Genomic DNA, 14,406 nt, shown 5'->3' with positions numbered 1-14,406 from the left:
GAGGAGATCATCTGTTCCTCAGCACAGATGAACCTCATAGAAGTGATTAAAAAGGCTCTCACAAGGGAGCTAGAAGAAAAATGGGGAAAGCAGAGTGAGGCTTGGGAAAAGGAGAGGGAGGCTTGGGAAAAGGAGAGGGAGGCTTGGGAAAGGGAGAGGGAGGCTTGGCAAAAGAGCCTGGAGAAAGTTAAAGAGAGAGTGGATAAAGAAGTAAAATCCTTGAAAAATAGGATTAGTGAACTGGAAACAGAAAACAGCTCTCTAAAAAACAAAATTGGCGAAATGGAAAAAAATTCCACAGAACAAAAGAACTCAATTGGACAATTAGAAAAAGATTTTTAAAAAGTGAGTGAAGAAAATACTTCACTGAAAATCAGAATTGAACAAGTGGAATTGAATGACTCGAGGAGACAAGAAGAATCAGTCAAGCAAATCCAAAAAAATCAAACAATGGAGAAAAATGTGAAATACCTTCTGGGGAAGACAACAGACCTGGAAAACAGATCCAGGAGAGACAATCTGAGAATCATTGGACTTCCAGAAAAACATGATGAAAAAAAGAGCCTGGACACTATTTTCCAGGAAATTATCAAAGAGAACTGCCCAGAAGTCATAGGAACAGAGGAAAAAATAAACATTGAAAGAATTCATCGATCACCCACTGAAAGGGATCCTAAAATCAAAACACCAAGGAATATAGTGGCCAAATGCCAGAACCCTCAGATGAAGGAAAAAATATTTCAAGCAGCTAGAAAAACCCAATTTAAGTATCAAGGAGCCACAATAAGGATCACCCAGGATCTGGCAGCATCCACATTAAAAGATCGAAGGGCCTGGAATATGATATTCCGAAAGGGCTAAGGAACTTGGTATGCAACCAAAAATAACTTACCCAGCGAGAATGAGCATCTTTTTCCAGGGAAGAAGGTGGACATTCAACGAAGTAAGCGAATTTCATCTATTTCTGATGAAAAACCAGAACTTAACAAAAAGTTTGATCTACAAATATAGAACTCAAGAGAAATCTAAAAAGGTAAAGATTAATCTTGGGAACTATATTTTGACTATATAGATGTATGAAGAATACATGTATACCTTGTTCTAGAAATTGATGTGGAAAGGACATTGTATCAGAAAAAGGGTAAAGTGGGGGTAGTACATCTCATGAAGAGGCATAGGAAACCTATTATATCTGAGAGAAAGAATGGAGGGGGATGAATATAGTGGGTATCTTACTGCCTTCAGAATTGGTTTTAAGTGAAAAATCTTAAGACATATTCAATCTATGGTGAAACTTCTCCCACCTCATTGAAAAGTGAGAAGGGAAAAGTGAAAAGGGAAGGAATAAGCTAAGCGGAAGGGAATACGGGAACTGGGAAGGAAAGGGGTAAGATAGGGGGAGGAACTCTAAGGCGGGGGGAGGGATACTAAAAAGGGAGGGCTGTGAGAAGCAAGTGGTGCTCACAAGCTTAATACTGGGAAGGGGGGGAAAGGGGAAAGAAGGGAGAAAAGCATAAACCGGGGTTAACAAGATGGCAAGTAATACAGAATTGGTCATTCTAACCATAAACGTGAACGGGGTAAACTCCCCCATAAAGAGGAAGCGGTTAGCAGAATGGATTAAAAGCCAGAATCCTACAATATGTTGTTTACAGGAAACACACCTGAAGCGGGGAGATACATGCAGGTTAAAGGTAAAAGGTTGGAGCAGAATCTACTATGCTTCAGGTGAAGTCAAAAAAGCAGGGGTAGCCATCCTGATCTCAGATCAAGCTAAAGCAAAAATTGATCTAATTAAAAGAGATAAGGAAGGGCACTATATCTTGCTAAAGGGTAGCATGGATAATGAAGCACTATCTATATTAAACATATATGCACCAAGTGGGGTAGCATCTAAATTCTTAAAAGAGAAACTAAGAGAGCTGCAAGAAGAAATAGACAGTAAAACTATAATAGTGGGAGATCTTAACCTTGCACTCTCAGAATTAGATAAATCAAACCACAAAATAAATAAGAAAGAAGTCAAAGAGGTAAATAGAATACTAGAAAAGTTAGATATGATAGATCTCTGGAGAAAATGTAATGGAGACAGAAAGGAATACAGTTTCTTTTCAGCAGTTCATGGAACCTATACAAAAATTGACCATATATTAGGACATAAAAACCTCAAACTCAAATGCAGTAAGGCAGAAATAGTAAATGCATCCTTTTCAGACCACGATGCAATGAAAATTACATTCAACAAAAAACCAGGGGGAAGTAGACCAAAAAATAATCAGAAACTAAATAATCTCATACTAAAGAATGATTGGGTGAAACAGCAAATCATAGACATAATTAATAACTTCACCCAAGAAAACGATAATAATGAGACATCATACCAAAATGTATGGGATGCAGCCAAAGCGGTAATAAGGGGAAATTTCATATCTCTAGAGGCCTATTTGTATAAAATAGAGAAAGAGAAGGTCAATGAATTGGGTTTGCAACTAAAAATGCTAGAAAAGGAACAAATTAAAAACCCCCAGTCAAACACTAAACTTGAAATTCTAAAAATAAAAGGTGAGATCAATAAAATTGAAAGTAAAAAAAAACTATTAAATTGATTAATAATACTAAAAGTTGGTTCTATGAAAAAACCAACAAAATAGACAAACCCTTAGTAAATCTGATTTAAAAAAGGAAAGAGGAAAATCAAATTGTTAGTCTTAAAAATAAAAAGGGAGAACTCACCACTAACGAAGAGGAAATTAGAGCAATAATTAGGAATTACTTTGCCCAACTTTATGCCAATAAATTCGACAACTTAAATGAAATAGAAAAATACCTCCAAAAATATAGCTTGCCCAAACTAACAGAGGAAGAAGTAAATATCCTAAACAGTCCCATCTCAGAAAAAAAAATAGAACAAACTATCAATCAACTCCCTAAGAAAAAATCCCCAGAACCAGATGGATTTACATGTGAATTCTACCAAACATTTAAAGAACAATTAACTCCAATGTTATATAAATTATTTGAAAAAATAGGGATTGAGGGAGTCCTACCAAACTCCTTTTATGACACAGACATGGTACTGATACCTAAACCAGGTAGGCTGAAAACAGAGAAAGAAAATTATAGACCAATCTCCCTAATGAATATTGATGCTAAAATCTTAAATAAAATATTAGCAAAAATATTACAGAAAATCGTCACCAGGATAATACATTATGACCAAGTAGGATTTATACCAGGAATGCAGGGCTGGTTCAATATTAGGAAAACTATTAGCATAATTGACTATATCAATAACCAAACAAACAAAAACCATATGATCATCTCAATAGATGCAGAAAAAGCATTTGATAAAATCCAACACCCATTCCTAATAAAAACACTTGAGAGCATAGGAATAAATGGACTTTTCCTTAAAATAGTCAGGAGCATATATTTAAAACCATCAGTAAGCATCATATGCAATGGGGAAAAACTGGAACCTTTCCCAGTAAGATCTGGAGTGAAGCAAGGTTGCCCACTATCACCATTATTATTTAATATCATATTAGAAACACTAGCCTCGGCAATAAGAGTCGAGAAAGATATTAAAGGAATTAGAGTAGGCAATGAGGAAACCAAACTATCACTCTTTGCAGATGATATGATGGTATACCTAGAGAACCCCAGAGATTCTACTAAAAAGCTATTGGAAATAATTCATAATTTTAGCAAAGTAGCTGGCTACAAAATAAATCCCCATAAATCCTCAGCATTTTTATACATCACCAACAAAACCCAACAGCAAGAGATACAAAGAGAAATTCCATTCAGAATAACTGTTGATACCATAAAATATTTGGGAATCTATCTACCAAAGGAAAGTCAGGAATTATATGAGCAAAATTATAAAAAAGTCTACACACAAATAAAGTCAGACTTAAATAATTGGAAAAATATTAAGTGCTCTTGGATCGGCCGAGCGAACATAATAAAGATGACAATACTCCCTAAACTAATCTATTTATTTAGTGCTATACCAATCAGACTTCCAAGAAAATATTTTATTGATCTAGAAAAAATAACAACAAAATTCATATGGAACAATAAAAAGTCGAGAATCTCAAGGGAATTAATGAAAAAAAAATCAAATGAAGGTGGCCTAGCTGTACCTGATCTAAAATTATATTATAAAGCAGCAGTCACCAAAACCATTTGGTATTGGCTAAGAAATAGATTAGTGGATCAGTGGAAAAGGCTAGGTTCACAAGACAGAATAGTCAACTATAGCAATCTAGTGTTTGACAAACCCAAAGCCCCTAACTTCTGGGAAAAGAATTCATTATTTGATAAAAACTGCTGGGATAATTGGAAATTAGTATGGCAGAAATTAGGCATGGACCCACACTTAACACCATATACCAAGATAAGATCAAAATGGGTCCATGACCTAGGCATAAAGAACGAGATTATAAATAAATTAGAGGAACATAGAATAGTTTATCTCTCAGACTTGTGGAGGAGAAAGAAATTTGTGACCAAAGATGAACTAGAGACCATTACTGATCACAAAATAGAAAATTTTGATGACATCAAATTAAAAAGCCTTTGTACAAATAAAACTAATGCAAACAAGATTAGAAGGGAAGCAACAAACTGGGAAAATATCTTCACAGTTAAAGGTTCTGATAAAGGCCTCATTTCCAAAATATATAGAGAACTGACTCAAATTTATAAGAAATCAAGCCATTCTCCAATTGATAAATGGTCAAAGGATATGAACAGACAATTTTCAGAGGATGAAATTGAAACTATTACCACTCATATGAAAGAGTGTTCCAAATAATTATTGATCAGAGAAATGCAAATTAAGACAACTCTGAGATACCACTACACACCTGTCAGATTGGCTAAGATGACAGGAAAAACTAATGATGAATGTTGGAGGGGATGCGGGAAAAGTGGACACTAATGCATTGTTGGTGGAGTTGTGAACGAATCCAACCATTCTGGAGAGCAATCTGGAATTATGCCCAAAAAATTATCAAATTGTGCATACCCTTTGATCCAGCAGTGTTTCTATTGGGCTTCTATCCCAAAGAAATACTAAAGAAGGGAAAGGGACCTGTATGTGCCAAAATGTTTGTAGCAGCCCTATTTGTAGTGGCTAGAAACTGGAAAATGAATGGATGCCCATCAATTGGAGAATGGCTGGGTAAATTGTGGTGTATGAATGTTATGGAATATTATTGTTCTGTAAGAAATGACCAGCAGGATGAATACAGAGAAGACTGGCGAGACTTACATGAACTGATGCTAAGTGAAATGAGCAGAATCAGGAGATCATTATACACTTCGACAATGATATTGTATGAGGACATATTTTGATGGAAGTGGATTTCTTTGACAAAGAGACCTGAGTTTCAATTGATAAATGACGGACAAAAGCAGCTACATCCAAAGAAAGAACACTGGGAAACGGATGTGAACTATCTGCATTTTTGTTTTTCTTCCCGGATTATTTATACCTTCTGAATCCAATTCTCCCTATGCAACAAGAGAACTGTTCGGTTCTGCAAACATATATTGTATCTAGGATATACTGCAACATATCCAACATATAAAGGACTGCTTGCCATCTAGGGGAGGGGGTGGAGGGAGGGAGGGAAAAAAAAATTGGAACAGAAACGAGTGTCAATATAAAGTAATTATTAAATAAAAATTAAAAAAATAAAAAATATATATATAATTTTGCTCACATAATTCCAGACTTTCCTTTGGTACATAGATTCCCAAATATTTTATGCTAGCGACAGTTACTTTGAATGGAATTTCTCTTTGTATCTCTTGCTGTTGAGTTTTGTTGTCGATGTATAAAATTGCTAAGGATTTATGTGAATTTATTTTGTATCCTGCAACTTTGCTAAAGTTATATATTATTTCTCATAGGTTTTTAGTAGAATCTCTGGGGTTCCCTGAGTATACCTTCATATCATCTTCAAAGAGCGATAGTTTGATTTCCTCATTATCTACTCTAATTCCTTTAATCTTTTTTTCAACTCTTATTGCCGAGGCTAGCATTTCTAATACAATATTAAATAATAATGGTGATAGTATGCAAACTTGTTTCATTCCTGATCTTACTGGGAAAGGTTCCAGTTTTTCCCTATTGCATATGCCACTTACTGATGGTTTTAAATATATGCTCCTGACTATTTTAAGGAAAAGTTCATTGATTTCTATCCTCTCAAGTAGTTTTATTAGAAAGGGATGTTGGATTTTATCAAATGCTTTTTCTGCATCTATTTAGATGATTATATGTTTTTTGTTAATTTGGTTATTACTATAGTTGATTATGCTAATAGTTTCCCTAATATTGAACCATCTCTGCATTCCTGGTATAAATCCTACTTAGTCATATATCCTGGGAATGATTTTCTGTATTCTTTTTGCTAATATTTTATTTAAGATTTTAGCATCATATTCATTAGGGAGATTGGTCTATAATTTTCTTTCTGTTTTCAACCTACCTGGTTTTGGCATCAGTACCAAGTCTGTGTCATAAAAGGAATTTGCTAAGACTCCTTCAATCCCTATTTTTTCAAATAGTTTATATAGTATTAGAGTTAATTGCTCTTTAAATGATTGGTAGAATTCAGATATAAATACATCTGGGTCCTGGGGGTTTTTTCTTAGGGAGTTGGTTAATAGTTTGTTCTATTTACTTTTCAAAAAGAGGAGTGTTTAATCTATTTACTTCTTTCTCTGTAAATCTGGGCAAGTTATATTTTTGAAGGTATTTTCCATTTCATTTAAGTTATCTAATTTATTGGCAAAAAGTTGGACAAAGTACCTCCTAATTATTGCTCTAATTTCATTTTATTAGTGGCAAGATCTCCCTTTTCATTTTTAGGACTAACAATTTGATTTTCCTCTTTCCTTTTTTAAGTCATATTTACTAAGAATTTGTCTATTTTGTTGGTTTTTTCATAGAACCAACTCAAGGTTTTATTAATTAATTAAATAGTTTTTTTTAAACTTTCAATTTTATTGATCTTTCCGTATATTTTTAGAATTTCAAGTTTAGTGTTTGACTGGGGATTTTTAATTTGTTCCTTTTCTAGCATTTTTAATTGCAAGCCCAATTCATTGACCTTCTCTTTCTCTATTTTATGCAAGTAGGCCTCTAGAGATATGAAATTTCCCCTTATTACAACTTTGGCTGCATCCCACACATTTTGGTATGACATCTCATTATTGTCATTTTCTTGGGTGAAGTTATTAATTATGTCTATGATTTGCTGTTTCACCCAATCATTCTTTAGTGTGAGATTATTTAGTTTCCAATTATTTTGTGGTCTATTTTCCCCTGGCTTTTTATTGAATGTAATTTTCATTGCATCATTGTCTGAAAAGGATGCATTTGCTATTTCTGATTTGCTGCATTTGAGTTTGAGGTTTTTATGTCCTAATATATGGTCAATTTTTTTTATGGGTTCCATGAACTTCTGAGAAGAAAGTGTACTCCTTTCTCTCTCCATTTAGTTCTCTCCAAAGATCTATCATATCTAACTTTTCTAGTACTCTACTTATCTTCTTTCTTATTTATTTTGTGATTTGATTTATCTAATTCTGTGAGTGCAAGGTTGAGATCTCCCACTATTATAGTTTTGCTGTCTATTTCTTCTTGCAGCTCTCTTAATTTCTCTTTAAAGAATTTAAATGCAACACCACTTGTTGTATATATATTTAATATTGATATTGCTTCATTATCTATGCTACCCTTTAGCAAGATGTTGTGCCCTTCCTTATCTCTTTACATTAGCTCAATTTTTGTTTTTGCTTCATCTGAGATGAGGTTGGCTACCCCTGCTTTTTTTACTTTGTCTGAAGCATAGTAGATTCTACTCCAACCTTTTACCTTTATTCTGTATGTATCACCCTGCTTTAGGTGTGTTTCCTGTAAACAACATACTGTGGGATTCTGGCTTTTAATCCATACTGATAACCACTTCCTCTTTATGGGGGAGTTCACCCCATTCACATTTATTGTTAAAATGACCAGTTCTGTACTACTTGCTGTCTTGTTAACCCCTGTTTATGCTTTGCTCCTTTCCTTTCCGCTTAACCCCCTCCCCAGTATTAAACTTGGGAGCACCACTTGCTTCGCATAGCCCTCCCTTTTTAATATCCCTCCCCCTACCTTAGAATTCCTCCCCCTGTCTTACTCCTTTTCCTCACAATTTCTGTATTCCCTTTTGCTTAGCTTACTCCTTCCCTCACTTTTCACCTCCCACTTTTCAATGAGGTGGGAGAAGTTTACCAGAAATCGAATATGTCTAATATTTTTCTCTTTAAGCCAATTCTGATGTCAGTAGGATACCCACTGCATTCATCCCCTTCTATTCTTTCTCTCAGATATAATGGGTTTCCTTTGCCTGTTTGTGAGATGTAGTACCCCCACTTTGCCCTTTTCTGGGTACAATTTCCTTTCCATCTCTAGTTTTGAGAGCAAAGTATATATGTGTTCTTTATATATCTTTATAGCAGAAATATTGTTCCCAAGATTTCTTTTTACCTTTTTAGGTTTTTCTTGAGTTCTGTATTTGTAGATCAAACTTTTTGTTTAGTTCTGGTTTTTTCCTCAAAAAATAGGTGAAATTCACTTATTTTGTTGAATGTCCATCTTCTTCTCTGGAAAAAGATGCTCATTTTGGCTGGGAAAGTTATTTTTGGCTGCATACCAAGTTCCTTAGCCTTTCAGAATATCATATTCCAGGCCCTTTGATCCTTTAATGTGGATGCTGCTAGTTTTTGAGTAATCCTTTTTGTGGCTCCTCTATATTTGAATTGATTTTTTTGTAGCAGCTTGCAGTACTTTTTCTTTTGTCTGATAGTTCTGGAATTTTGCTACTACATTTCTTGGTGTTTTGATTGTAGGGTCCCTTTCAGTAGGTGATCAATGAATTCTTTCAATTTCTATTTTATCTTCTGTTTCTATAACTTCTGGGCTGTTCTCTTTGGAAAATAGTGTCCAGGCACTTTTTTTCCATCATATTTTTTACAAAGTCCAATAATTGTCAGATTGTCTCTCCTAGATCTATTTTCCAGGGCTGTTGTTTTCCCAAGAAGATACTTGATGTTTTTTTTCCCATTGTTTCATTTTTTTGGTTTTGCTTGACTAATTCTTGGTGTCTCCTCAAGTCATTCAATTCTATTTGTTCGATTCTGATTTTCAATGAAGTATTTTCCTCACTCATTTTGTTGTATGTTTTTCTAATTGTCCAAGTGAATTGTTTTGATCTATGGATTTTTTTCCATTTTCCCAATTTTATTTTTTAGAGAGCTATTTTCTTTTTCCAGTTCACTAATTCTGATTTTCAAAAATTTGATTTCTTTATCCATTCTACCTTTAAATGAGTGGGATGACTTATCCAGACTTTCTTGCCAAGCCTCCCTCTCTTTTTCCCATTTTTCTCCTAGCTCTCTTGTGAGAGCCTTTTTAATTTTTTCCATGAGAGTCTTGTGTGTTGAGAACCAGATCATATTTCCCTTTGGGCATTCATCTGGAGACCGTCTGTTTTTATTCTCCACAGGGTTTAAAGTCTGCTCTATATCCATATAGAAGTTATCAGTGATTAGGGTCAGTTTAAATTTTTTGCTCATTTTGTCAGAAAAGAATCAAAGAAGACAGAGTAGGAAAAAAAAACAAACAAATGCAGTCTGCTTTTTGGGGGGGAGGAGGGACTAGATGGTATTACTGAGCTTCCTCTACAGACTGCAGGGGGCAGCAGCGAGGCACTAGCAGGACAGCAATGACTGAGACTCTGAGACTCTAAGAGCTTGCTGAGACACTCTGGGTGGGTATGGCCAGGTCCCAAGAGATGCCAGCTTTTTGGGGTTATAGTCTTTACCCCCTGGTTTTTAGCTTCTCTGCTTCTCTCCTGCCTTGCTGCCAGGACAAAGTAGTCAAAGCTGTGTTAAAGCTCTCTTCACAGAAATGGTTGTGTCATACCCCCCGCCCTTTCATCTGCTCAGTATGAGGTGCCTGCCCGTGCTCTCCTTGCCACTGCTTGTCCTCAGACTGTGCCAGTCTAACCATTTTGTCCTTGAGCAAAAACAGACTTCTGGCGAATTTCGAGGATATCTTCTCTTGGTAATTATTTGTGGGTTTTTCAGTCAAGCACTGATTCTGAGGCTTGTCATGAAATAAATTCTGAGAGAAAACGCGGAGCTTATATAGATGTGTGGGTCCTCTCCACCATCTTGGCTGGAAGTCCCCAAACTAATAGTTTTAAATACAGAATGTGAGAGAAAGACTATGAAGAAAACAAAATATATTGAAATAAAGGTATCCATGGATTCCCAGGTTAAGCACCCCTAATTTACGTCAAATCTTAGATCAGGCTTACAGAGCCCTCGAGCAGCAGGCTGGGGAAGCTTATGAACTTCTTCTCAAAAGAATATTGTTGAATGCAAAAAACAAAATGCCTGGGATTACTAGGTAAAACAATTATAATGAAAGATTGTTATCAAAATATTTTTTAAAAAACCAGGACACCAGTTCATAGACTTAAGAGCTTTTGAGAGGGACAAAGTAGTGCCTTCAAAAGCACAAGATCTGAGTCCAGCCAACCAGGCTCCAGGGATCAGGCCCTGTTGATGCTTTAGCAATGACACTGTTTTTTTTTCATGCCTTCCAGCCTCCAAATTATGCCTGGTCATAGGCTGCCTCTACTGTCATCAAAAGTCTTAAGAGTCCCCAACTCTTTTTGTTTTATTTTATTTCCTATTTCTCACCTTGGTCAGATTGGGACTACAGTGGTACTGCCCTAGAGAGCTGGTTCAGGGATTGCCTGGGAGAGAATCATCCCTGGACACCCTTTCTTACCCCTGAATGGGAACCTTTCCCTACAGCCTGGTCTCTTGTGTTAGAATCTGAAGGATAAGTGATATCATTCATATAGCACTTTCAGATTGGTATCATATTTCACAAACATTATCTTCTTTGACCCCTAGTGCCTTTGTGTTTGCATTAAAATTGATTTATGCGTTTTGTTTTCAATTGACATTCATTTTAAAGTATATTCCATCTATCTCCCCTATCCAGAGAGCTATCTTACATGACAGAACATATGATCAGTCTTTCACACTCAGAGTCCCCAGTGTCTGAAAAGAAGAAGCTAAAGATTCTTATTTCCTCCCCTCCTCAAGAGATGAGAGGGGAAAGGAGTTTAAAATCTTGGTAATTTGAATGATTGTGAATGATTTTCTTAAGTACAATGAACATAATTTATATTTCTTTTGCATTTCCATTTAGAAGAGGGCTGGACCCATAGTAGGTGCTCAGTAATAGAAACCTGTCAGGTAAGAGACCAGTGAAATCAGCAGTCTATACAAATGTCACTCCCTTCTCTCTGTCCACACTGGCTCCTCTGTTATTGCTTCCTCTCCACACCTCCCCCTTCTGCCAGGTACAAATCTCACGGGCTTTTTCATTTCTCCCCCATTTTCCCCCTCCAAACTAGGGATGCACTTTTAGAAGGGTCTAACACTTAATCTCAGTAGCACAGAAGCAATGGAAATTGGCACCCAGCTACCATCTTTTGTTCAGTTAAAGGGGAAAGATGTCAGATGGCAATCTGGCACCATACTTATCCCCACTCAACCAGATATCAGATTCCCTGTTAGCAATCTCAACAAGTTCTGGGCGTCTTGGCCCTTGAAGACTGGCATTCTAGTGTTTCTGCCTCCCCACCACAGGACAGTCACCTAGTGCCACCTTTCCTTCAGGACCTCTTGTCCCAAAGCCTTTCTTTTACTACCCCCGTCCATAACTGAATCTGTTCTAAAAAATGGCTTAATCCTGTTTGGGTGCTGTAACGACCACGCTAGCACCCAGGACACCCCAGAATCAGCCGGAGTCAGGATAAGCAAAAGTCCTTCCTCTTTATTCTTGGTCCCCAGACACAGCATTGAACAGGATAGAAGCAGATTCTCAGCTACCCCCTTCCCTCTCCTCTACTGCCAAGAGTGTGTCCCTGGCTAGCTTTTCTCCACCCCCTAGTCCCTCCTACAATCCTCTATACACCAATCACTGAGCCAGTACGGATAGTGGAAAGGACCATTTTCCAAGCATGTGCCCATAGAGTATTGTCCAATCAGTAGTTAGCCTCAAGCGCTCAGCTGTTCTGACCTCAGTGCATCAATCCAATAGTTTCAGCCCTCTACAAGGTGCTACTTGCCCACCCCCCCCAAACTGCTAGTTATGGCTCTGCATTTGTAACACTAGCTTTTTAAAGTGAAACAAGAAGACATAAGTGTGTTATTGGTCAAGTAATATAATTTCCTTGGGCCTCAGTTTCCTCATCTGTAAAATAATGGGGTGGGACTAGATACCCTCTGAAGTTCCTTCTAGAATCCTATAACATGAAGTCCCTGCCCTCAAGGAACTTACAAACTGGCTGATTTCTTCTAGTTCCATCTGACTAAGAGACAATTTCTATCAAGTGTCCAGGAGAGTAATGGGGATCCCACATGTTTTAGGAGCTCTGCCCATTGAGAAGGGTTGCTAGATTTGGAGTAAAGGGGTTTGGAAGTGAATCCAAGCTCTGTTGCTGATTCTTCCTGGACCAGAAAGCTGGATTCTTTCTCTGCTGGCAAATGAGAGAGTCTGTCTAGAAAACATAGAAGAAGATTCCTTCTACTTCTCCCTTTGTGACTGGTGAAATGGACAAAGGACTGGACTCCCCCTACCCCCTCCTCTACAAGGGCCTTGGGCTCTGGGAGAAATGTTTGCTCAAGCTAGATTAAAGGAGGTATTTGGCACTTCAAAGTGCCTGATCAACAATAAGGAGGCTGACTATGTTCGATAACCCTGAGCTCTCTCAAAATAATCTATGTCAAACATCTGCCACTGTAAACCCCCTATCTTTTCCCGTGTAAGGGGCAAGACGAGCCACTGTTTAACGTCAAATGTAACCGAAGACTGAACCAGAATGCTTATAAACTGTCCCTACTTCTGCTCAGATGGAACTCTACCAGAGGTCCCTTGGGCAGGTAAATAAACTTTCTCTAAATTACAAACACCTTGGCTGTCTTGAATTTTATTGGCTGAGCTATCTCAACTAGATTCCTTCAAGTACAGCTCATATGACCCCTCTTAGTCAAGGCCATCGTTTAGGGAGTCTAGTGTTCTCAGTTTCTGGAAATGACCTTGCATCTATGGACCTAAGTACAGGAAATATTGGGCATATAGGTAGGTCTTTTCTTGGAGGTAGAATGGAAAGCATAATGCCCTTCTACAGACATCTATCTCACCTAGCTTTCCCTGCTCATTTCCTTCTTTTCAACAAGGCCCTCCCCTTGAACAGCTGCCAGGTTAGTTTTCTATCAGTCTCTATTCCCCAAAGCATCCTCCCCTTTCCAAGTTTTTGGTTTAATAAAGTAATTGCAGCAGCTGCAAGTATAGGAGCAGCAGCAGCAGCAGAATGTCTTCCAGCCAGTCCCCCTACCAGGATCCGGTGATTCTGCTTGTGGTGGGCTCCATATAGAGGAAGTGGACTGTGACAGAGTTACATGGATTACTTCCATGCATGTATAAGGAGCCTGTTCTGAGGACATGCATCTGGGTGACTGGAGGAAATAGGGGAGAATGATTGACTTTAGAGAGAACGGTGCGGGGGGAAAGGGGAGGGGAGAGTTGTGGGGGGGAGAAAGGGGGGTGAAAGGGAGCAGGCATCCCGCTCCACAGAGAATGCAAAATGATTTGAAGCTTCAGATGATCCAATCCCATGGTCTTTTTGGCCCAGAGATCTTTCCTTAAGAGTGACCATGCTGTGACAAGGATGATTAAGTATTCTTCAGGATGAAAAATCTTGAGGCAGTAGTAGAGTGTGTGTGGAGGAGGTAGCTATCTATTTCTAACCCAGAACTGTCTTTGAGTCCCTTTCCTTCCACCTTCCCAGCCCCTGGTCTCCGATGTGAATGACTCCATCTTCCCATGAAATATCCCCAAATCCTAGAAAAATCATAAACCAGGCCTGACAATTTAAAGCCTAAGACACCTTAGTGGTCATCTATATTGTAATGGGGTTGGAATAAACCAGTGGTTTATACACTCTTTGGTCTCAGTATCCCTTTAGGCTCTTAAAAATGACTGAGGATCCCAAAGAGGTTCTGTTTATATAGATTATAGATCATGATATTTGCCTTATTAGAAATTAAAATGAATCAAATTAAAAATTTTGTTAATTCACTAATTAATTAATTTAAAAAGGGAATAAAAATTTACCTGTTTCATAGTATCTCTAAAAATGAAAATAATTATATTTTCCAAAACAAAAAAATGAAAAGTAAAATAATTTTTGCATATTTTTGTAAATCCTTTTAATGTCTACTTTAATAGAAGATAATTGTTTGTTATGATAC

At 37.2% G+C, this 14,406-nt stretch overlaps 1 protein-coding gene and 1 long non-coding RNA gene across 6 annotated transcripts in view; one reads left to right on the top strand and one right to left on the bottom strand.

Moving 5' to 3' along the window:
* Positions 1-14,406, top strand: part of LOC127558947 (galectin-9-like) — a 121,275-nt gene that overhangs the window by 33,466 nt on the left and 73,403 nt on the right. The window contains exon 1 of one of the 5 annotated variants that reach the window (XM_051992355.1): positions 13,003-13,499. The exons of 1 other annotated variant lie outside the window; for it this stretch is intronic. In XM_051992355.1, coding sequence (XP_051848315.1) covers positions 13,129-13,499 — 371 coding nt within the window. In that variant the 5' untranslated portion in view covers positions 13,003-13,128. Of the gene's footprint in view, positions 1-13,002; positions 13,500-14,406 lie in introns of those variants that run through there. 3 more of the 5 variants (XM_051992354.1, XM_051992353.1, XM_051992357.1) reach the window with 3 other exon arrangements.
* Positions 1-14,406, bottom strand: part of LOC127558949 (uncharacterized) — a 136,041-nt gene that overhangs the window by 59,020 nt on the left and 62,615 nt on the right. The window lies entirely within an intron of this gene.

The sequence above is a fragment of the Antechinus flavipes genome, chromosome 4 (assembly GCF_016432865.1).
Source record: "Antechinus flavipes isolate AdamAnt ecotype Samford, QLD, Australia chromosome 4, AdamAnt_v2, whole genome shotgun sequence".
Classification (NCBI taxonomy): domain Eukaryota; kingdom Metazoa; phylum Chordata; class Mammalia; order Dasyuromorphia; family Dasyuridae; genus Antechinus; species Antechinus flavipes.
This window is presented reverse-complemented; position numbering and strand designations above follow the sequence as displayed.